This window comes from Balaenoptera acutorostrata, chromosome 14 (assembly GCF_949987535.1).
Source record: "Balaenoptera acutorostrata chromosome 14, mBalAcu1.1, whole genome shotgun sequence".
Classification (NCBI taxonomy): Eukaryota; Metazoa; Chordata; class Mammalia; order Artiodactyla; family Balaenopteridae; genus Balaenoptera; species Balaenoptera acutorostrata.
Window position 1 is genome coordinate 78,039,102 of NC_080077.1, and position 24,585 is coordinate 78,063,686.

The 24,585-nt window shown below is 37.3% G+C and overlaps 1 protein-coding gene across 1 annotated transcript in view; it reads right to left on the minus strand.

Annotated features, from left to right (window-relative positions):
* The window catches only part of BCKDHB (branched chain keto acid dehydrogenase E1 subunit beta), a 229,699-nt gene that overhangs the window by 165,096 nt on the left and 40,018 nt on the right, over positions 1 to 24,585 (minus strand). Inside the window, exons 4-6 of the mRNA XM_057527644.1 lie at positions 24,448 to 24,549; positions 18,639 to 18,922; positions 16,696 to 16,804 (exon numbers count right to left, since the gene is read on the minus strand). Of these exons, the coding sequence (XP_057383627.1) occupies positions 16,696 to 16,804; positions 18,639 to 18,922; positions 24,448 to 24,549 (495 nt within the window). The remainder of the gene's footprint in view (positions 1 to 16,695; positions 16,805 to 18,638; positions 18,923 to 24,447; positions 24,550 to 24,585) is intronic.

Sequence of the window (24,585 nt, forward strand, 5' to 3'; positions counted from 1 at the left end):
TTTAATAATCATTTCAGACCCCAAGACATACTCAGTGCTTGACAAAAAGATAAATTAGGTAGAATCCATAAATTCAAGGACAACACTGAAAGATGCTGAAAGAATAAAGAAAATATTAATGAATGTTTCAAATTGAGAAAAATTCCCCAACTGTAACTTTTACAAACCTGACAACTCTATTTCTATCTGTGAAAAGTAAATATATACAAAAATTCCTAAATAACCTAATGGCCTTAAGAGTTTAACGTTTCCTACTTATCTAACCTATTAGCATGGGCAGATCTCGGTTTACACAGCTTCAACTTTTGCTCAACACACACTTACATATATTGAAAATGAAAAACCTGGGAATTCCCTGGTGGTCCAGTGGTTAGGACTCTGTACTTTCACTGTCGAGGGCCTGGGTTCAATCCCCTGGTCAGGGAACTAAGATCTCATAAGCCACATGGTGTGGCCAAAAAAAAAAGAAAAAAAGAAAAACCCAGAAGGGCTTTTTGTGTGCCTTTTACTCCAAATTTGAAATTCTATAGATCAACTATGAAAACGTCAGCTCAAAACATCCCTATATGTCAGTCAATAGTTCAGTTTTGACAATGTTAATAATATCATTAATCATATCGTGACAATGGATAGCAATGTTTCTATACTACTGTTATATTTGCCCTCAATATTTTGTAAGTAAAAAACAGAAAAACAAACACACTGATGCCACCAAAGAAAATACTGTAAAACTGAGATCAACAAAGAAATCATTTGGTACACTGCACACAAATTTTTCACCTCACTTGGATGCTTGATGCATTTAAGTCACTTGAATTGTTCAATTCAGAAAGAAAAAGAAAAAAAAGAAAGAGACATATACATAATGTTGGTAACTATGTCACTGACAACTATATCTAAAAGGTGAGGTTCAAACTGGAATTTTTATATTTCCTCTCTTGATAAAGAACTCTATTAAATGCAAGTCAATCTTTGACTTTCAGACATCTGATTTGGTTCACATTTTGAGAAACACATTAGGAACTGCCTGTAATTAAGAAGTAATTAAGAGGACTCTGGCTTGGTTTAACATGATATAATGTGCATCCAAGTATGTTGGGATATGTTATAAATCCTAAATAATCTTTGTAAGAATCCCTGACAGGCTAAAAACATTCCACAGTGGCCCTCATGTTACCGTGTACCTAGCAACTATTCCTTCTCACCTTCTTATAAAATCTGAATTGTCCAACCAACAGACACAAAAATCACAAGAATGATTCCTCTCCCTTCTGGAAAGCATTTTGGACCAATTATTCCTGAAACTGGCTGCTCGTTGGCTGCCCTCTCTTGCTAAAGCTCTAAGAAATCCTATACCCCGCTCTCTCTACTGAATTAGAACACTCTTTCTGAGTGTGCTCATGGCCCAACATTCTAAATAAAGGCTTATGCTTACGGTGTTCATATTAAAATAAATTATTGAAGCTTGGTAAATAATAACTATAGAAACATTTTTTAATATGCTACTATCATTTATTAAGCATTTGTTATGTGTCAGGCATTATTCTAAATATTTTATAGGTATTAAAATATTTAATCAAATGATACTGTGAAGAAAAGTTTATGCTACTAAATTTGAAAATCCAGAGAGAATATATGATATTACAAAAAGATATAGATGACCAAAATTTACTCAAGAATAGAATAGATAGTAGACCAACAACCAGAAAAGATACTGAAAAGGAAGTAAAAGATGTCCTGCACCAGAAACAGACAGTTTTATAAGCAAATTATCTTCAACCTTATAGAACAGATAATACCTAGTTATTCAATCTGGTCTGAAGCACAGAAAAAGAAAGCAGCCCAGTTCATTCCACAAGGAAGGATAAACTACAGACCAATATTACATATAAATATATATTCATGTTCACACATACAAGAAAGAAAATTATCATCTAATTTTATTTATGAACATAAAGGTCTTTTTTAAAATCTTCTAATTGAATCCAGCAATAAGTTGAAAGAGTAATGCATCATGATCAAGTAGAATTTATCCCAGGGATACAAGAATTACACAACATTAGGAAATATGTTAATGAAATTCACCTCATCAAGACACGAAAGAAGAAAAACCACATAATCCTCTCATCAGACAGCTGAAAAGAATTTGATAAAATTCAACACCTTGGGAGAAATGGGAGGAAGGGGCCCATGACTTAGAGATAAAGAGTACCGAAGGGGGTTCCAAGTTAAGAAAGGATGAGACATTTAAGAAGTACAAACTATTATGTATAAAATAAGCTGCAAGGATATATTGCACAACACAGGGAATATAGCCAATATTTTATAACTTTAAATGGAGTATAACCTTTAGACTGTGAATCACTATACTGTACATCTGTAACTTATAAAATATTGTATATCAACTATACTTCAATCAAATTTTTTTTAAAAGGATGAGACAGTTCTAATAAAGAAAAAAAATGTCATCAATTATTGGGGAAAAAAAAGAATTATAACTATCATTAGCTATAGAGGATAAGATTTTCTGCGTAGAACATCTAAGATAACTAACTGAAATATCATTAGAGAATTGAGTAAGGTCTCCAAATGCCAGTACTAACATACAAAATCAATAGCTTTCTATATACCAGTAATAACCAATCAGAAATATGTAACGGAAAAATATCCTACCCGTAATAGCAAAAAAATACATATATATATGAAAAACCTAGTAATAACCCTAACAATAAAATGTGCCAAACCTAATGGAAATATGTACACAATTTATTCATGAACATAAAAAGTTTGAATAAATGGAGACAACCATGTTCTTGGAAAAGAAGAATCATTCAAGTTAAGATGTAAAGAATAGGGGAAAAAATGTTCTAATGTTTTCTGCCCACTTTAAAAAAAAAAAAAACTTTAGGGACTTCCCTGGCGGCACAGTGGTTAGGGATCCGCCTGCCAATGCAGGGGACCTGGGTTCAAGCCCTGGTTTGGGAAGATCCCACATGCCGCAGAGCAGCTAAGCCCACGCGCCACAACTACTGAAGCCCGCGTGCCTAGAGCCCGTTCTCCGCAACAAGAGAAGCCACCACAATGAGAAGCCTGCGCACCACAACAAAGAGTAGCCCCCACTCGCCACAACTACAAAAAGCCCACGCAGCAACGAAGACCCAATGCAGCCAAAAATAAATAAATTTATTTTTAAAAAAAATTTTTTTAAACTATGTATATTTTTCCAAATAATTTATCTTTGGAAATAAACATAAATATTTCCAAATAATAGGATAAATGCTGCTCTCAATGACAACCAGCCTATGGGTATAGATGTAATGATGACATTTACCAGAAGGTAACATTAAACTGTTAAGATCCAGTTCTTTCAAGGGGGACTTCTAATAAACAGACTAAAAAGACACTTTTTATAACAGAATACAGAAAAAAAAGCTTGAAAAATACAAGAATAGGCAAAATTCTGATACACAAGAGAATAAAAATGCAAGGCTTTTATTCTTAGTATCCCCAACTTAAATGTCTTACAAATATTTCCAGCTTTCAATTTTAGCTTTCAGGCTATAAATAGTTATAAATTGAGCCTTGTCTCCCCACAATATCTGTGTCAGTAATACTTGATCCTTCCCATTTTTCACTAGTTGCCATTTGGAAACTTGCAGTGTCTGCCTTAATCAATTATTTATTACTCAGAGCTTAATCAAAGTATATAAGAGGCTTACAGAAAATAAGAATAAAATTAAGAAATATAGGTTTTAAAGTTTATACTACAAAAAACATAGGCTTATAATTTTCTCCTTCCACATGCCCAAATATATATAAATAGGGATGTTTACCTCAACACTGTTTAGAATGGGCAGAAATTTAGAGACAACTCGATGATCCATAATAGGAGAAAAAATAAATTATGGTACACCCCAAGAAACTTTATAAGGTAAAACTCAGCTAAATTTTTGTGAACTGACACTGAAAATGTATCCAAAATAAATTGGTAAGAAAAGCAAGTTACAGAATGGTTATAACATGCTTATTTTTATTATTTGTGTATATATGCTCTATATATTCACATATTTGTATAAATGTAAATGCATGGAAAAAGATTTGCAAAGTTGCAGAAAAATGTTTATAGTATGATCTTACACAACTCTGTTTATATGTAAGTGTGCTCTATACATTCACATATATATAAAGATAAATGCATAGAAAAAGGTCTGAGGAAAGGAGTTGGGTAGGAGTTGGGTAGTTGGGTAGGGAAAAATGAACTTTCACTCTTTATTCTATACACATTCTATAGCTTTGTGATACTTGAACTTTTTACAAAGAGTGCATGATTCATGATATTAAATTGTATTAAACAAAACCAAAAAAATACATCACTCTTTATCATGTAGTATAAACTCAGGCATTAAGAATATATCCAGTTGGATTAAGCCAATGATGAAAAACAGACATCTGTTTAATGTCCAATATTATCCTGAAAAGTGAATGAACAGGGCTTCCCTGGTGGCGCAGTGGTTAAGAATCTGCCTGTCAATGCAGGGGACACGGGTTCGCGCCCTGGTCCGGGAAGACCCCACATGCCGCGGAGCAACTAAGCCCGTGCGCCGCAACTACTGAGCCTGTGCTCTAGAGCCCGCAAGCCACAACTACTGAACCCGTGTGCCACAACTACTGAAGCCCACGTGCCTAGAGCCCGTGCTCCACAACAAGAGAAGCCACCGCAATGATAAGCTTGTGCACCTCACTGAAGAGTAACCCCTGCTCGCTGCAATTAGAGAAAGCCCGCGTGCAACAACGAAGCCCCAACACAGCCAAAAATAAATAAATTAAATAAATAAATTTTTAAAAAAGAAGTGAATGAACAATATAAAGAATGTGCCAGAGTATAAGAAAATTCCACAGGGTTCTATTCCATGAGTATTTCAACTTATCAGGTCAATCACAGAAGATACATAAACAAATTCAAAGGTAATTTTGCACTTTAAGTTGCAAACGTTCTGATTCTTCCTGCTACTCAATACTAGATCAAGGCCTTCTCACCACAAAATAGAATAATAATCTATTCGCTGCATTTCGTGCTCATTTTAAATTTACAATAAGTGCTACTCCACAAGGTTAAGACTGAAGTCTATGTGAACAATTCATACAGTATAAACAAATATGAAATTTAAAAACATGAAAGGTAAAAGGTCACTTGTAATCAAATAAATGAAAACTGAAATAAATTGACAGTAATAAAATGTTTAAACTTGTAGATAAAAGTCTAGCAGTATGTACAACAAAAAGTCAACAGTAGTCAGGGGATGGATTTATGAGCCCCTTTTACCACCGCTTTTGTACTTTTCAGGAGTTTCAACAAACACATATGAAAGCTTGAAAAATAGCCATAATCCTTTAACCTGTATCCACACCCTTTGCACTGTGACTTTGCAGCTGTTCCCATGAAGAGATGGAATCTCTTTGCCCTCCTTCTGAACTTGGCCTGGCGTTGTGACTTGCTTTAGCCAACACACTCTAGCAGAAGAGACTGTCTGCCAGTTCCTAGCCTATGACCCAAGAGCCTTGCATGCTTGTGCTTGGTCCCTTGTGACATCTGCTTCTACCATGTGAACAAGTCCAAGCTAACCTGCTGGAGGATGAGAGACAGGAAGACCAAGATCACCAACCACAGCTCCAGATACATGAGATAGCCCAACTAAGATCAGCAAATCCAACCCACACTTGACTTGCAACTCATGGCAGACCTATGATGGAGCCCAGGTGAAACCTGAACTATCCAGGTGAGTTCAGCCTGTATCACTGGCCTGTACATGAGCTGTACAGAAAGTTGATTTAAGCCAATAAGTGGCTTGTTAAGCATCAAAGCTTGCCAGTAGAGCATGCAATACCTTTATAATGAGAAAAATTAATCTTTTTAAGAAAGTAATGGGAGGCATTGCTAACCACTTAACTATAATGTTGTTTACACTGAAATATTAAAATAACTTATTTTCAATAGGTGTATATCTTTTTAATTGAAAAAAAAAAAAAAAAGAAGAAAACTAAAGTACCTCAACAGAGTAATTAAATTCCTTTGGAGTTCCAAGTTGCATTTAGCAAACCTTAACGCTGCCCTCATATATATAGGTCCCTGGTACCTTGATGACTAAGGCACCACTGCACTGCCAACCAGGATGTTTATGTGAGAGAAAGATAAATTTCCATTGTACTTAAGGTCTTATAATGGGTTTTATTGTTAGCCTAGTTTTTTGAAATTGGATAACTCATGACTATATCTATGTACTTAAGATACTATTCCATAAAATGAGGACTTAAATGCATAGATTTTATAAACATTGCCTTAGTTAAATAGCTGATATAAAAACAGATATTTTCATCACATATGAAAGAAATGATAGAACTAAGTTATCCTTGGAAGTCACATCAACCACCAGCAGCACTGACTGAGAACTTTCACTGTGCCAGTACCGTTACATCTATTCATTTCATCTTTAAATCAACTTGATAAGATAGGTATTATCATTGTCCTCATTGTACAGCTGAGAAAACTAAAACAGAAAGGTTAAGCAGCTTGCCAAAAGTCACCTAACTAGTAAGTAGCGGAGTCAGTACTTCAAACTCAGTCAGTCTGGTTCCAAAATCTACAATCTTAACCACTTTAATTGGCGGCCCCAAGAATTGACAGTCTGGGAAAAAGAGAAACCAGACTGACCACCTAATGTGTCTGAACATAAAGAAAAAACGAGATTACGTTGAGGAGATTAAGAACTATATTAGTAATAGAAACATGAGAAATCAAGCAAATGAAAAGAGAAGGAAGAGAAAGAAAACATTTCAGAGAAAACAGAGTTGTATACCAAAGTGGAAATAAAAGAATGCATTTTTTTTTTGGCTCAGTTGTGAATCACACCAATATAGTCATAGCAATGGAACCGCTAAGTAATGATCTGACCCAAAATTACACTATAACTCTATAGAGATATTTTTTAAAGTTTGGATATTTTGAGGAGGAGGAATGGCACATGCTGGGGGAAAGAAGTTTAATTAAAAATAGCTAAATTCTAGTAAGAAGTTAAAATAATAATGCCTAAAATTGTAAAAAGCAGTGTAAGCAAATTAGTTATAAATATGATGATATATTACAACAAACTACTAGAAATGATTGCCTGTGGGGAGAGAAGCATGGATTTGGTAAAGGCTGAGGTATGGAACTACTATTTTTGGTTACATTATTTGCTTTTTTAAGTTCTGTGTATCATTTTAATTTAAAAGCTAGCAAATCTAACAAATGAATTTTCTCTCCTTACTGGATGGAACTTAATTCTTGTCAGTGAGCATGCCATTCTAGCTCACACAAAAATAATGTGCTTAATGATGCCAACCAAAACAAATTTAAAGTAGAAAATGTGAGTTCCTTTTCTGTGTACACTGATATTTGGCAAAAATATTTTTAAAGTCTTCTACCATTCAAAAACTACTTAAAGCAATTTTCTTCTCTTCAGAACGTATGAATTCATATATAATTCATGTATTTGCTAAAAAAAATAAAACAAAACGAAAAAACCCTCAATATCCTTATGACCTATTTTTGCCTGAAAGAGTAGATTCAGGAAATAAGGCAGCACAGGCTTTTAATCTTACTTCTCACTAGAAGAACCACAGATGAAAGCCATATTTACTTCAGTATCACTGATGTCCTGAATCATTCAATTATAAAACCAAAAAGTTCAAAAGACATACAATAACAGCTTCTCCACAAAATGCCTACATCTGATAATGTCACTGACTCATTCTTTTTGAATCATTAACTATTTTGTACATTTTTGACACTGTCTAGATTGCTCTTCCTTATCTATCTTTTCTAAATATCCCTCTGTCATTTTTAAAAAGTTTAATTGCATTTAAATGTCATCATTAGAATAAGTGATCCAGAAGTACTATTTAGTTACTTTTTCCTTCTAAATTTAGAAGGTACAAGTTTTATATCTATTGTATATTTGAGATAAGCAGAAACGAAATTTGAGAAAATTGCTGTGTAAAGAATGGATGATTGACCTCTTTTTACTTTCATCTTTGTAGTTGGTAAAGTGAATGGCTGAATGCAAGAAATCCTTTCTAAATGTTGTATACTAGACATAGAGGAGAGTGACCACAGCACAGATATTTGAACACAGAACAGTATATGGGGACCAGGTCCAAAAATGAGGGGTCAGATAGGTCGAGAAGAGCTGTGACAGGGACAAATGGTTTCACCCCCTCTCTCTGAAATGCCAATAGACTACATTTCTCAGCTGCCGTTGCCTCTAGCTGGGGACATAAGACTAAGTCCCTTAATGATAGCACAGAGCAAGGGCTCCCAAACCCCACCTGTGACCACAATGTACTGTGTCGTGTAGTTTTTATACCTTTCAAAGAAGCAAATTAATCCTATGCCAATGGAGAAGTTAACGCAGTCAGTACATAGTCAAACTTTGGACCATATAATACAGGAGGGATTCACTGCCTTAATGAATGGCTATTGACAGCATATATTTCCATTCAATTACAAAATGGATCATTTTAATTCTGCAGGAATTTTTTTTTTTAAGTAGCATATTTCTTGGCATGAAACTAGGACACTGGAGCAAATTGTTTCATTGATGCCCTCCACTCAATAGTGTTTAAATAGGATGCAAAATAGGGTAACCTTAGAAAGAAGGCTGCCTCTGGGGTCAGAACATCTTGGTTTAAAACCTAACTCTATCACTCATTCCTCTGTGAGCAAGTTTCTTAAACTCTCTCAACTTCAGTTTCAGGATAATACCACCTGGCAGAGGTTTTGTGACAATTGAATGGAACCATCTGTGTCATATATACCCAATACCTGACTCTAGATGGTCTGGGTTTGAATCCTGTTTGTGTGGATTTGGGCAAGTTGTTTAACTTCTCTAATCCTCAGGTTCCCCATGGATAAAATAGTGATAGTAACAGAATTTCTGGCAAGGCTGTTGTATTAAATGAAATAGTCCATTGGCCTATACAATATAGCACTGTGTCTAGTACAGAAGTGTTAAAAAAAAAAAAAGTGCATAAACACTAGGCAAATACACACATGGATTATCTCATTTAATCCTCTCAACTTTATGAAGTAATAAGTACTATTATAAAAAGATGGGCATCCTGCTTTAGCGTTAGGACAAAAGTAGCATTTATATCAAGCTATGAAAGGCCGCCATTTATTTTGCTAATCCAACGGGGGATATTTTCATCTTGAAAGAGAACATCTTTTCTCTAACCAAGATGACAGATTAGATTAGTCGAGGTTACCTGTTTTATCGGCGAACTCTACAGAAGACTGAAACACAAAGGAGGTTCAACTTATAATGAGATTAAATAGAAGGGGGAAACTCCTTAGTCAAACTAAGATTCAAGAGATAAGGAACCGGGCTTCCCTGGTGGCGCAGTGGTTAAGAATCCGCCTGCTAATGCAGGGGACACGGGTTTGAGCCCTGGTCCGGGAAGATCCCACATGCCACGGAGCAACTAAGCCCGTGTGCCACAACTCCTGAGCCTGCGTGACACAACTACTGAAGCCCACGTGCCTAGAGCCTGTGCTCCGCAACAAGAGAAGCCACCGCAATGAGAAGCCCGCCCACCGCAAGGAAGAGTAGCCCCCGCTCACCGCAACTAGAGAAAGCCCGCACGCAGCAACGAAGACCCAACGCAGCCAAAAATAAATTAATTAATTAAATTAATTTAAAAAAAAAAAAGAAATAAGAAACCCAGAGAACCTTAGGAACGAACCTAAAGAATGGGAATGGTGAGGATTTTCACTTTGGGTGTCTATTTCTCTCCCTTCCTCCCACCCACAGTGAACATGTATGCTTGACCTCACAGTCTTCTACTAGAGACCATCGTTTACCAAGTGGCAGGGGACATGGCTGCAGTCCCTTGTCACCCCAGACAAACCGCCCACAGAAAGTGCAGCTTTGTCTCCACACAGAAAGTCCCAGAAAAGACGTCAGAACAGCTGGGCTGGAGCCAAATCGCCATTCCCCGAGATGACGGAGGTCAGGTAAGACAGCTGGCAGCCCCTTCAGAACCAAATGGAGTGGACTAAGAACAGTGCCCATGGGAAGACTGCGTCCCACAGAGAAAATAAAGGACCTATAATAGATGCTGAGAAGTTAACTACTGGGAGAGAGCTGTGCACACAACCTCAAGCTAAAGCCTTGGGTAACTGTGACACTCTATAACTGAACCATTCTTGAACAGGATTTAGTGATATAAACGATATAGATTAAAATTATACATTAGGAGAAAATTCACCTTTGAGTTAGCAAGTTACCTTTTTTTTTGGATGCCTAATACTTTAGCTTCCTAAGGAACTCTTTACCTAGCATCCTTTAAATACTTTACTGCAGGAATCATGGAGAGAATACAATTCCAGACTTCGGAAAATAACATCTTAATGAGGTTGCTGGAGGGGAAAATAGGTAATAGCTGAGGCTTCCCTGAAATATTTCCAACTGCATCAATCTAGTTCTGATTGTAAAGAGTGGCAAATGTTAGGGAATTACTTTTCTGTCAGTAAAATTCTATTAATGAGCATTATTATGAATCACGCTCAACTCTGTTCCTTAGATATATTTACACCTTCTCATTGTCCCTTCATACTCAACATCTTTCCTATTTTCCTACTCTTCGTTTCTCTAGACTACATGCTGGTAATTTTTTTGACCTTGTCTTCTAGTTTACCAATTCTTCCTTTATCTGTTTATAATTTCTGGTTAAACCAGAGATTTTTTTAAATTTATTATTTATTTATTATTTATTTACTATTCCTCTTTAATAGACACTCCATTCTGTTCTTCAAATTGGCTTGTCTACTGCTTATATTCTCAAGTGCCTCCTTTTTTTTAATGTGACGCCTACTTTCTTGCAGTGTCTCTATGCTAGTTCTAATATCCGAAGTCTTGAGGGGCCTGTATCTTCCTTTTCTTGCTCCTGCTCAAAGGGACTCTATCTTCTTTTTGGAACTCTACCTGTAGGACTAGTCTGAGGCCTGACTTGAAGTGACTCCAGAGAGGATTTTGTTGCCTCCTGACAGCTCTCTTGGGCACCAACAACCCGGAACCACTTAAATCAAATTACCTGCTTAAGAGTTTTCACACACTTATGGGCACATATTGAAATTGTAATCCTGTGTAAGGGTCATATTGTGATCAAAATTCTTAGAGATTTCTTCTTTTCTCTCCACCAGCATAAAGTCAAGACAGGTAATATTTCTTCCTGACACTTCTGTACTTCACACCGTGGATGTGGCACGTGGAGTCCCACCTTTAAGCAAGGGCTCCTAGTACATTCTCTACCTAAAGTAGGTCCTGGACTTTGTGTCTCCTGTCCCCACTGTTCCATGGAGTCAATCAGAGCAAAAGCTCAATGTTTCCAGGACCAGGCAAATACCTTCTGGAAGATTTTGGCATTCGCTTCTATCCCAGGGTTCTGAGGTTCACTTATTTCAAGACTCCAGAGTCCTAACTTCCAAGCCAGCTCCGTACACATTTAAAATAAACAAACAAACAGGGGTGGAATGAATTGGGAGATGGGGATTGACATATATACACTACTATGTATAAAATAGATAACTAATGAGAACCTACTGTATAGCACAGAGAACTCTACTCAATGCTCTGTGGTGACCTAAATGGGAAGGAAATACAAAAAAGAGGGGATATATGCATACGCAGAGCTGATTCACTTTGCTGTAGAGCAGAAAGTAACATAACATTGTAAAGCAACTACACTCCAATAAAAATAAAAACAAACACACACACACACGCACACACCGTTTATTGTAGGGTATCTACCATTCCTCCATTACTACCAGACAAAGATATCTTACTCTACACTTACTCTTGACCCCTCCCTCTTCTTTCCCCTTCTTAAATTTATTTAGACACAAATATTTCATACGACCTAAGAAATTTCTAACCCATCCTTGTCTGCTAATCAAGCCCCTACCATTTCTTGGGAAGGCTGTTCAAACAGTCTCCTAGCTGTTTGAAGCGTCTCCTATCAAGCAATCTTTTTCTCACACTAAGCCTTGGAGGTGGTGAGAGATGGACGGAAGTTCCAGACTGCCCCCTGGGCTCTAATCCATCCGAGCAGGTTCTAGTTTGTCCTGGCTCTACCTTGCTTCATGTCCATCTTCCCTTCCCAACAGTCTGTCCTGCAAACTTCAAGATACAGCACCAAACACAGAAGCAACAACCTTTCATGGACTATTTAGCTTCTACAACTGCATATATTATATATAAATATAATATCTTCTAGTGTTTTGCTTCTGATCAAACCCTGACTGATAGAGCAGTATACAGAGATCTGTCTCACTTCTTTAAAGAGCTGCAGCGTAATCCATCAAAAGAATGTAGTTTAATTTACTCAACCAAGCCCAAATCCCCTAGTGATGGACAAATGGGTTATTTCCAGTCCTTGTTCTTACAAATGGTGCTGTAATGAACAGTAACATTTTCTCAGACTTTTATCAGTGTATCTCTGAAATAGATTCCTAGAAGTAGACTATGAGCCAAACCATATTATTCCTAAGAGTTCTATCCCCTCCTTAAAGTGTGTAACTTCTTTTGGAAACCACACAAGCAACTGTGACAGAGATTGGTAGTTGTCAATATGTCTCTCCCATCACTGTGCAACAATAAAATTTTTAGTCTTTCGCCTAGTACCCAACTACTTTTTCAGCCTCCCTTGCGGCGAGGTGTGGCCCTGTGATTAAGTTCTGGCCAATGGGATGTAAGTAGATTTAATATGTGCAACTTCCAAGTCATTCTTTAAAGAGAAGATGACTCCCTTTCCCCTTCCACCTCCCTTTCCCCTTCCACCTCCCTTTCCCCTTCCACCTCCCTTTCCCCTTCCACCTCCCTTTCCCCTTCCACCTCCCTTTCCCCTTACACCTCCCTTTCCCCTTCCTGGTGGCTGGAATGTGTATGTGATGTTGGGAGTGGAGCACCCATCTGGGACCATGTTGAAGACAATAGAGAAACCAGACAGAAGGTCCCTGGTACCTTGATGACTAAGGCACCACTGCACTGCCAACCAGAATGCTTATGTGAGAGAAAGATAAATTTCCATTGTATTTAAGGTCTTATAATGGGTTTTACTGTTAGCCTAGTTTTTTGAAATTGGATAACTCATGACTATATCTATGTTTTTAAGATACTATTCCATAAATAAAATGAGGACTTAAATGCATAGATTTTATAAACATTGCCTTAGACTACTTAAAAGTTATCTTTTGTGGCCTTCCTTATACTTGACCATGTCGCATTTAGTTAAGATTACTGGATAATTAACCTAAATGAGCTATTATGTAATAAACACAACTTCCATTTTTACAAGGCATTATCAGCATTGCGTTTGTAATATAAGAATATACATCTAGATTTATTACTCTGTGAATTTTCCCAACATGAACTTTAAAAAAAAAAAATTTAAATGTAAAGGTTCACATCTTTAGTCCCCTCTGTTTTGACTATTCCCAAATGTATGCTAGAAATTCAAGACGAATGAATGTCGGAAAAAAAGTCAGTCTATTTGAACGGATAAAGAAAATGTGGTACATATACACAATGGAATATTACTCAGCCATAAAAAGGAACGAAATTGGGTCATTTGTAGAGACGTGGATGGACCTAGAGACTGTTATACAGAGTAAGTCACAAAAAGCAAAAGCAAAAGCAAATAACGTACATTAACGCATATATGTGGAGTCTAGAAAAATGATACAGATGAACCGGTTTGCAAGGCAGAAATAGAGACACAGATGTAGAGAACAAATGTACGGACACCAAGGGGGGAGGGGGGGCGTGGGATGAATTGGGAGATTGGGATTGACATATATACACTAATATGTATAAAATAGCTAACTAATGAGAACCTGCTGTATAGCACAGGGAACTCCACTTCGCTGTACAGTAGAAACTAACACAACATTGTAAAACAACTATACCCCAATTAAAAAAAATAATAAAGTCAGTCTGTTAAGTTAGTGTTTATGGATACTACAAGTCTTCCTATTATTACCACTTAGAAATTATCAGGCTACTCTGATCTTTTAAATGAATCTAAAGCATCTTCTTTTATTTATTGGACTCTGCCAATACAGAAATGTCTTCCACAAAGCACAATAATCCAGATTATTGAATCAAAATATGCCATTCCTTGTTACATCATTCCAAACAACTTTAATTTTGGAGTTTCCGCCACCAGTGCAAAGCAGATCTGAGAGATGAACAGATAGAGCTAGAGAAAATGGGGCTGCACGTAGGCAGCAATTGAAGAATCAGCGTGAGAACATTCAGAGCCCCTGCTCACATCCCCGTCCCCACTAAAGAGCAGAAACCAAAATATGGTCAGCTGCAAGATACGGATTTGAACCAGAGGCCAAGGCTAAGAAAACTTTTAAAAGTTTTAAGGATGTTAAAAGCATCCTGAACTGTACATAAGAACCAAGAATTATAAAAAATAAATGGAGATAGTTATTGCTTTAGAACTGACATTATGCACTGGTTCTCAAAAGTTAGTATGAGTCAGAAGCACCCGGAAGGCTGTGAAGACAGAACGAGCTGGGCCGTCCCCAGGGGTTCTGATTCAGTAGGTCTTGAACTGACTGAGGCCTGACAGCCTGCATTTCTCATAAGCTTCCACAGTGCTTCTGCTGCTGGCCCAGGGATCAAGCTTGATAACCACCTGGAGAACACTCATATAAAGATTTCAGTGGCTAACTCTTTTCCAAGCCTACTTTCTTTGGCAGAGAAATTCTCCAGCTATGAAGTAACTCTTTTTCAGCCTTTACTGGGACAAGAAAAGATTCAGTTAAGAATCCCTGAAATGACAAATAAACAATCACAGGGAAACTGCTGAAAAACTTTTGAGCCTCGATCCTCATCAGGGTCTTTCATAATCTCTCCCAGGGCCAAACCTACAACAAATTTCTCAAGCTCATTCTCTTAGCCGGAATCCTATAACATTAAACATTTCCCTCACCAATCCTGATATCAAAATCCATAGCAAAGTGAATATTACTTTTCTAAATGTTTCTTAGTCTCCATTTATTAAAAACTGGGGGAAAAAAACTGTATTAATTGATTAGCTTGAATTGGTTGGCCTTACAAATATAATACTCATAGGGTATTCATAGTAATTAGAAATCAAATGGCTACTCAGTATATAACATTGGTGTTTTCCTTTTCACCTCAAGATTATAAATTCTTTTGTTATTTTTTATTCCATAATGGGATACAGATAACTATAGAGTTCCACAAAAATGTAGAGATTCAATTTAAAGTATGCTTAAATTAAGAACAACTGGAACGCTGATAAATTTCCAGCAGAAATGCAAAATGGCATAACCACTTAGTCTTCAGTACATTCTTACAACATTCAATCTACTCTGACACATCAATTCTATTCCTGGATGTTTATCGCCAAAAAAAAAAAAAAAAAGAAGGAAAGAAAGAAAGAAACAGTATGTTCACAAAAACACTTGTGTAAGAATGTCTCTAGAAGCCTTGTACAAAATAGGCAAAAACTGAAAACAATGATGATCATTTGTCCATCAACAGGGGAAGGGATAAACTGTGATATATTCATACAATGGAAATGTTACTCAGCAATGAAAAAGGAACAAACCACTGATACAAGCAACAACATGAATGAATCTCAAAACCATTAGGCTGAGCAAAAGAAGGCAAACACAAAAGTATATATACAGCACTGTATGACTTACTCATATGAGGGCCCAAAGCATATGCAACTAATCTGTGCTGAAAGCAATCAGAAAGTGGCTAAGTTTGGGGTAGGAAGAATGGATTGGCAGAGAAGAGGCAGGAAGGAGCTTCCTCGAGCAATGAAAGTTTTCCAGTCTTGTTTTACATAGTAGTTACATGGATGTAGAGGACTGTCAAATCTATCCAACTGAACACTTAAAATGTCTGCATATGTATTTAAATGTACATAATTCACATCACAATAAAACAAAATGTTTTTAAGCCTAACTATTCGAGGAAAAGAATAGTTTGCCAAAGCAATGTTCCCTGAATTTGAAATAAAATACACTTTAGGCAGAATAAACAGCTTGATGTTTAAATGTCCATTACGGCTGATAAAGAAGCAATGATAGATGAGTGTTTACAGAATTATGATTCTGAGCTAGAAAGAGGGTGATCAAACATTTCAGTTTGCCTTAGACGCTCATGTTACAAAACCAGTGTAGACCTGATGTTACAAAACTAATAGTGCCCCCTTCACTATCAAAGGAATCCTAATTTAGATGAAGACCTACAAGGACACTTTAGCTAAAAGACATTTGATATTATTTAGTACAATGAGCTCATTCACCTTTTCCACTCAACCCACAACTACTTAACATCTACTATGTAGCCAAACACAATCCCTACTTTCTTGCTACCACTTCAAATTGCTTCCCTGTTTCCAAAATTAAAATTTAAATAGCTAGATGGATTTTCTCTAAAGTTAACTTAAAATATACAGCTGAGGACAAACTAAATATAGAAGACATCAGAATTATTTTTTCTACAGGGAAATATAAATCAAGCTTATGAAAGAAAAATTATAATTTTGAGCTATGCAAAACAAAATGTATAAAGATGTTCATAAACATAAAATAAAGGAAAAATTTACCTGCTGCCCTGTAAAGTATTTTAGGTTCAAAAAATATACAAGGATTTTTATCCTCTATGCATGACAAAAGAAGTCCCTTGGCCTGGAAAGGGCTTCTGGGTATAACCACCTGCAAAAACAGATTTTTTTTAAGACAAGTTCAGTGAAAATGAATCCCAGTAAACTCACATATACGGGTTGATATTTAAATAACCAATTGTTACTAATTAAATATAGAAATCTTGTATTTTTAGACTAATTACCATTTATCATAAAATTCACATATTGTCCAAAATGATCCCATTTGTTCCACAAATATTTATCAGATGCCCACCATATTCTGGTAATTAAGATACTGCTATTCTCTCAAGGAGTTAAACTTGCATATACATAAAAAATAAAAGGAAACCACAAAGAGCATTCATGAAAACAAAAAAGTAAATTTGTAAATATCTTCCTGTATTTACTTACAAAGAAATCTTTTCTACTAATACCCTACTGCTACTTTTCAAAGGTATGCAACTCTCTTCTCCAATTTTAAGATCCCAAAATCTCCTCCTTTCCCATGAAAACTCTGGCCTTCATTTCCTAAGTGGAAAAATAATCCACTGAACTTTATGATCCAGGTAACATAATGTGCAGTTACTGCAAAGCTAAAAGAAAAGTGTGGACGCTGCACATTTCCAGTTGGGGAAAGGGCTCAGGACCTTCTTGAGAATGAGAGTGATAATGAGGAAGATGATGGTAATAACAGCAGGTAGCATACGTGTTAACTGTTGATTAATCCACTATGTGGATTAATTCATGCTCACAGCAACCCCATGAAGTAGCAGTTATTATTTTCCCCAATTCACAAATAGAGACTGAGGCTTAAAGAGAGACAAGTAGCCTGTCCAAGGTTACCTCGATTGCTAAAGCAAGGATTCTTGCCTGTTCTGACTGACCAAGCTCTTAATTTCTACACCATTTTGCCTCAAATCACAAACTCTTGTCCAGTTTAATGATTGTTAAATAACTGCATAAAGATGTTACATAGGAAGAGTTATCATTAAAATAAACCTGAATTTATCACAAAGACTCAAATAAGATTCCTTGAAGCAAACTATATTTGGCTTTCAAAATCATTTTTATACCATTTTATTGAAGAATTTTTATTTAAAAAATAAAATAACACAAATCTCACTATTTTCCGAAAAGAGACTGTTAAATACATTGCTCATCATAGCACACAATGTCTTTATCTTATGTTCCTATTTTAGTTTTTATTCATCTGCTTTCTTCATGTGTTTATTTTTAGCCTTTTGTACTATATGTATATTCTCATTTGGGATAAAATAAAAGAGAAAGCATGGGGGGAGAGAGGTAGGGGTGAGAGAAAAGAACTGCTCTTAAAAATACTGGGTAACATCATAAACATTAAATGTGAATCAATCTTCAGCTCAAGCACAAAAATAACTGTTGCCTCAAATGTGGTTTTTGTCCCAACCTACCATTTCTAGCTTACATCGAAAAATTATGCAACCCCTACTTAACTACAAAATTTTACAACTTTGATCTGGTAGAAAAAACAATGAAACAGACACACTCACAAATGACTCATGTTATCAAAAACCAGACATAAAGCTCTGGGTAGACATATCTATGAGTTTTTATATTGATTCCCTGGAAAGCTCTTCAGAAAATAGAAAAGAAGATAATATAAAAAATTAAGACATAAAATAAGCAAAATATATATATATTTTTAATCAAAAGACCCAAGCTGTTGTGGAAGACCTAAGATTATTGTGGAAGGCTATAAAAGACAGATGCTTCAAAATACTCCTCTCAGCCAGCATCAGTATTTCATGAAAAATTCTCATTTCAGGGAGTTGGAAGGACACAAGCAGTGGCCACAGTCTGGCCAGGGGATGAAAAGTCTGGGGACCAATCGGGCTTCGTGTTTCATTTCCATAATCCAAGGATACCAGTTCTTCCTGTTGCACAGAAGTCACTTTCAGCTCAATCATTCCTTTGACCATGAACCGCAAATGGGGTGAGTGCTGGGAAATGCCAACTAGACACATCCTGCAGTTTGTCATCATGGTCTGGGACTGTCTTCTGAAATTGTGACCTACATCCCTCATCAGTTTCCTATCTGACTGCAAGTAGCTTGATAACTGCTGAAGATCTACACTTCCATTAGACCAAGAACAATTCACTGGTAGAAGATGAACACAGATTCCAGCTGCCACCTGTGGAATCCACATCTCTGAATACCGGAAGCACCGTAACCAGATGAGCAGGGTTCCTATCTATTCTTTGCTACATCAAGTGCCCGGATTCAGATGTTTTTCATCTCAATAAACATAGCCCTTTTTGCTGCTAGAAGTCAAAAGTTGAGTTTCTCAGAACTCTTACTCCAAAACAGTTTGAGGAAACTGTTTAACAGCTCTCACCAACAAGTTTCTATGCTCTAACAGAAACTGCTTCAACATGAACTAAATAATAAAAATCTGTTTCTTAAAAAAAAAAAAAAAAAAAAAAAAAAAAATATATATATATATATATATATATATATATATATAGAAGAAAAGCAAGTATAAAATTTTTAAAAATCTGTTTCTATTTTCTCCCAAACAGGTCAGGATTGAGGGTAAGAACACAAATAAAATGCACAATACTGATAACTTCCTTTACTTTAGAATGCAATTAACCTAACATAAAGTTCATACACATAGTATCCCAATGGGTGGATTAATACATACAGGGATTACGCTGTGAGTTAAGACAGATCTGGGTTTAAGTGCTATCACCACAAGTTACTAAACTCCCTATGGCTCAGTTTCATATCTGTAACAGACCAATCATGATACTGAAAAGACAAAAATAATTCATACATGTATTCAAATGTTTACAAAGTACCTAATATTGTCTAGATGCTATTCTAGATGCAGAGGATACAGCAGCAAAGAAAACCAAAAAAAATCCTATCCTCATGGAACTTAGATTCTGGTCGGGGAAAACAGACAATAAAAACAAAATAAATGAGTAAAATACATAGCGTGTTAGATGATGACAAGAGCTGCAGAGAACAGTAAAGCAGGGAGTAAGTGATCAGGGGAGAGGAAGTGGAACTCCTGTGGTTTTAAACAGGGAGATAGGGGAGGCACCACTGACAGGTGACATTTAAAGGAAGAGTTGAAGGAAGTGAGGAAATGTACTGTGAGTACATCCCAGGGCATCAGTGTTCTGGACAGAGGGACCAGCAAGTGCAAAAGTCCTGGGGTATAAATATGTTTAGCACTTCAGAGGAAAGGTACGAAGACCAGAGTGCCTGGTATGGAGTAAGAGAAATAGTGGTAAGAGAAGAAGCTGAAGAGTTAAAAGGATGGGCTGGGGCAGTGGCACAGGTCAGATGGGGCCTCGGGGGGTGGGGTGGGGGGGTCACTGTAAACAGTCTGAGTTTGACTGTGAGAATGAGTGAGTCAGTAAGTAGGTGAGTGAGACGGGAAGTCAAGGAGCAAAGTCACGCCATCCTCCAAGTTGCATTTCAGCAGGATCCCTCTGGCTGGTATTTGGTGAACAGCCTGTAAATAGGTGAATGTGGACACAGCAAGACTGATGACAGGCTGCTGCAATCATCCCAGCAAGAGATGATAATATGGAACGGCAGGAAAGGTGTGAGCCTCCAGATATAGTCTAAAGATAGAGCGTCAGAAGGATTTACTGAGGAATGGGACGTGCACTATGAGTCAGAGAAACGCTAAGGATGATTCAGTTGCTTTTGGCTTGAGTAGCCTGAGGAGAGAGCTACCACTGCCCAAGGAAGGGAAAACGAGGAAGCAGCATGTTGGGATGAGAAACCAGGAGCCCGGTTGTGGAGATGTTACATTTGAGGCGCCTTCAGACATTAAGGTAAAGCCACTCATTAGACTGTTGGATATATGAGTTGAAAGTCTTCAGCATGAAGATTGCATTAAACAAACATGTGATTGGATGAGATTCCCAAGTACATTTAAATGGGTACCTAGAGAAAGGAGAGACCCAGTGTTAAAAAGACATGAAAAATAATCAGCGAAGTTGAGAATGAAAAAAAGCCAGAGTTTGGAGGAGAAATAGTAGAACGTGCTGGCCTAGAAGTCAAATGAAGCAAGTGATTCTAAGACCAACCCATGCCAGTTGAAAGTGAGATGAGGGCTGAGGAATTTCTAACTGGTGACCCAGACATAACAGTGTCTGCCACGCGGGAGGGAGGGAGAAAACAAATGCCTAATTCAAGAGGGATGGGAGAAGAGAAATTGGAGACAAGAAATAATGACAATTACTTGGAGAAATTTTGCTGTAAAGGAAAGAAGAGAAAAGGAACAACAACTAGTTGGAGAGGAATATGGAGTCAATAGAGGGATTATTTTAAGATGGAAGAAATAACAGGATATTTGCAGGCTGATAGAAATGATCAATAGAGAGGGGGACATTGATGGTTGAGAAGATTAATGAAATGGAGAGAAGGAAGAACGATTGGAACCATGTGTTTGAAGAAGGTGCCAGAGGCAGGGGTCTGGTGTGGAGAGGTGACAAGAACCCTGACGTTCATTCAGAGTGCAGGAGGAAAGCATTTGCGGGCACTGATGCTGGTACACAGACAGACGCAGTGGCAAGAGCCTGCCGAAGTTCTATGTTCGCTGCATCTATCTTCTTAGTAAAATGTGAAACTAGATTATTAGCTAAGAGTAAGGACAGGGGAGGCAGTGTTGAGAAAAGAGTGTATGAAATAGTCATCTGGGAAAATGGAAGAGTGAATGAAGCAGGAACGTGCAGCATGAGTGGGCTGTGGAGATCACTAGCCTTGAACGGAAAGCGAGGTCAGCTGGCAAGATGACATGTTTTGTTCCAGCAATATTCAGCCCAGGATTTAGGATTTAGACAGAGATGGATTTAACTAGCATTGGATTTTGCCAAGCAAATCATGGCATGGAATTTAAACTGGGTATAAAGAGAAGAAAAGTCATCGGGAGAGTAAGAGTCAGGGACAGGGTGGTGGGATTCGTGGATTTTAAGAATCAATAAGGGGCTTCCCTGGTGGCGCAGTGGTTAAGAATGCAAGGGACACGGGTTCGAGCCCTGGCCTGGGAAGATCCCACATGCCGCGGAGCAAATAAGCCCATGCGCCACAACTACTGAGCCTGCGCTCTAGAGCCCATGAGCCACAACTACTGAGACCACATGCCACAACTACTGAAGCCTGCGCGCCTAGAGCCCGTGCTCCGCAACAAGAGAAGCCACGACAGTGAAAAGCCTGCGCACCGCGACAAACAGTAGCCCCTGCTCACTGCAACTAGAGAAAGCCCATGCGCAGCAACGAAGACCCAACACAGCCAAAACCAAATAAATAAATAAATAAAATTTATAAAAAAAAAAAAAAAGAATCAATAAGGTCAAAGGACTGTTGGAGTCAAAGCACTAGAGGCAGTGAGCCAGGGAGGTTCAAGGTAGACATCAGAGCTGGGGAGGCTTCCAATTGAGATGATGGTGGGACTGCAGTTACTAAAAGTTCTTCAATGACCAACAGCCTTGACTGGGTCAGAAAAGAATAAATAATAACCTGAATTACTTCTTTCTGAATTTAAGACAACTGAGTAAGATTAACATTTCAGATAAACTTATGGTTATTGATAATACAGATAATAAGAATAGGAGATATTCATTTGCAGCAACATGGATGGACCTAGAGATTATCATACTAAGTGAAGTCAGAAAGAGAAAAACAAATACCATATGATATCATTTATATGTGGAATCTAAACTAAGACACAAATGAACTTAACTACAAAACAGAAACAGACTCACAGACATAGAGAACAGACTTGTGGTTGCCAAGTGGGGGTAGGGGGAGGGTTGGATTCAGAATTTGGGGTTAGCAGATGCAAACTATTATATAGAGAATGGATAAACAACAAGGTCCTACTGTATAGCACAGGGAGCTATATTCAATATCCTGTAATAAACCATAATGGAAAAGAATATGAAAAAGAATATATATATATGTGTGTGTAACTGAATCACTTTGACGTACACTAGAAACCAACACAACTTTGTAAATCAACTATACTTCAATTTAAAAAATTTAAAACATAAAAGATATTCATACAACATGCCACTTTCTTATATTTTGGTACCTTTCCTTAAGTTTTGGGCTAATATCTTTGTGTAACTCCATGATCCCCTGAGTCAATAAAAACATGTGTAGAATGCACAAGTGTAGATGGTTGATCATTTAAATAACTGACTCCAACTTCTCATTTGTTAAAGATTAAGTATAAAGTCATACCACCACTTTCTAGCAGTTTTTCTTCTGTAAAGGGAACGTGATAAGAAGTTTGACACCACTGGCAGCGTACTATCTGTAAAAGACATCACCCACTAAATGATGCCAAACGTCACCAGCAGTTGACTTCTCTGGCCAAAGAATCACAGATGGGCAAACTGAGTCCACCAGTGAACCCCGTTCCCTATGACAACATCTAGGCCACACCTGTGGACCAGAAACAGTGAAAAGAGTGCAAAGAAACAACACTTAGGAAAAAGCGGCAGCGTGGTTTAAGGTGACAACAAATAAGAAAATTGAAGATCTCAGTATCTTCAATGCCTACACATTTTTTGGAACGCATAACTAGTTTTAAATTAGAGTTTTCCTTGTGAATAAAGTGGTCCTGTAAGTTATTAAATCCACCTGGGGTAAAATTAAATTTTTCCCAATAAAAATTTCTGAAAAGGCAGCTCTAAAACTGCCCATCTCTATCTAAGGAACTAGGATTTCCTTAGGACACAAATCTGAATAGGTCAGAACATCCTTCCAGAAAAAAGATCAACTCCATCAGAGAAAGCGCTCAAGTCCCAGATTCCTTGAGCAGAAAGATAAACAAGGACGTAAACATTTGTGACTAAGATACAAAACACGGGAAATAAATGTCATTATAGACACAATTTTAACAGGGCAGGTAATATATCCCAGTAATTTTAGTCACACACTGTCTGGAATATGTTGTGATATAAAGTTTGCTGGTGAAGAATTTAATAAAGATGAAAAAGCATTTGTTTGAGGGTCAAATAAAGCAAAAATACAAAGTTAATCCAGATCACGTCTAGTCTTAAAATAAGAGGTAGAAAAGAACAGAACATTGCATTCATTAGATAAACAGGCCAGATAGACATTTAGAAGATAAATATGCAAATAAATGTTTCTAAACACACTAGGTAAGACGAGCATACAAGTTATCTTCCAAACTGAAATATGTCTGGGAGTATTGGGATACCAAAAATAATGAACAGATGTTAACTGATCAACAGGCTTAAACTGAGCAGTCCCAGGAAAACAGGATTGTCCTCAGTAAACCAAGACTTATTATTGGAGGTAAGGAATATTAATACTTAGGTGGCAAGTATATAAAGTGTATAAAGTAATAGGGGAAATATAAACCACCTAGGCCATAACTAATCTGCCATATGTTAGCATACTAAATTTGGCTACTCATGACCCAAAACTAGAAAAACGAAAAAGTGAGTTGAATAGGCACTCCTACCATCAAGGTAGCGGTCATGGTCTCCTGCCTGGGGTGGGCACTCTGACGCATGCAGCCCAGCTCCCTGGTCCATGAAGAACTTGCAGCCCCGGTTGCTGGGAGTGCTGTCAGCCTCAACTACACTGACCTCCAAGCTCAAGGTCATGCTTGGTGGCCAACATCCAATGATTGATCAGCGTTGAGAGTATAAAGGCCTGGGGTCATTGCAGCCCACCTACGGACAACTCAAAAGGGTCATTACGACTCCAGACATCCCACAGGTTGGCCAAGGCCATCCTTGGACCTGCATCACTCTGGACAGTCTGATTAATTAATCCTGTAAATTAACAGTAAAATGGGAACATAGATGATT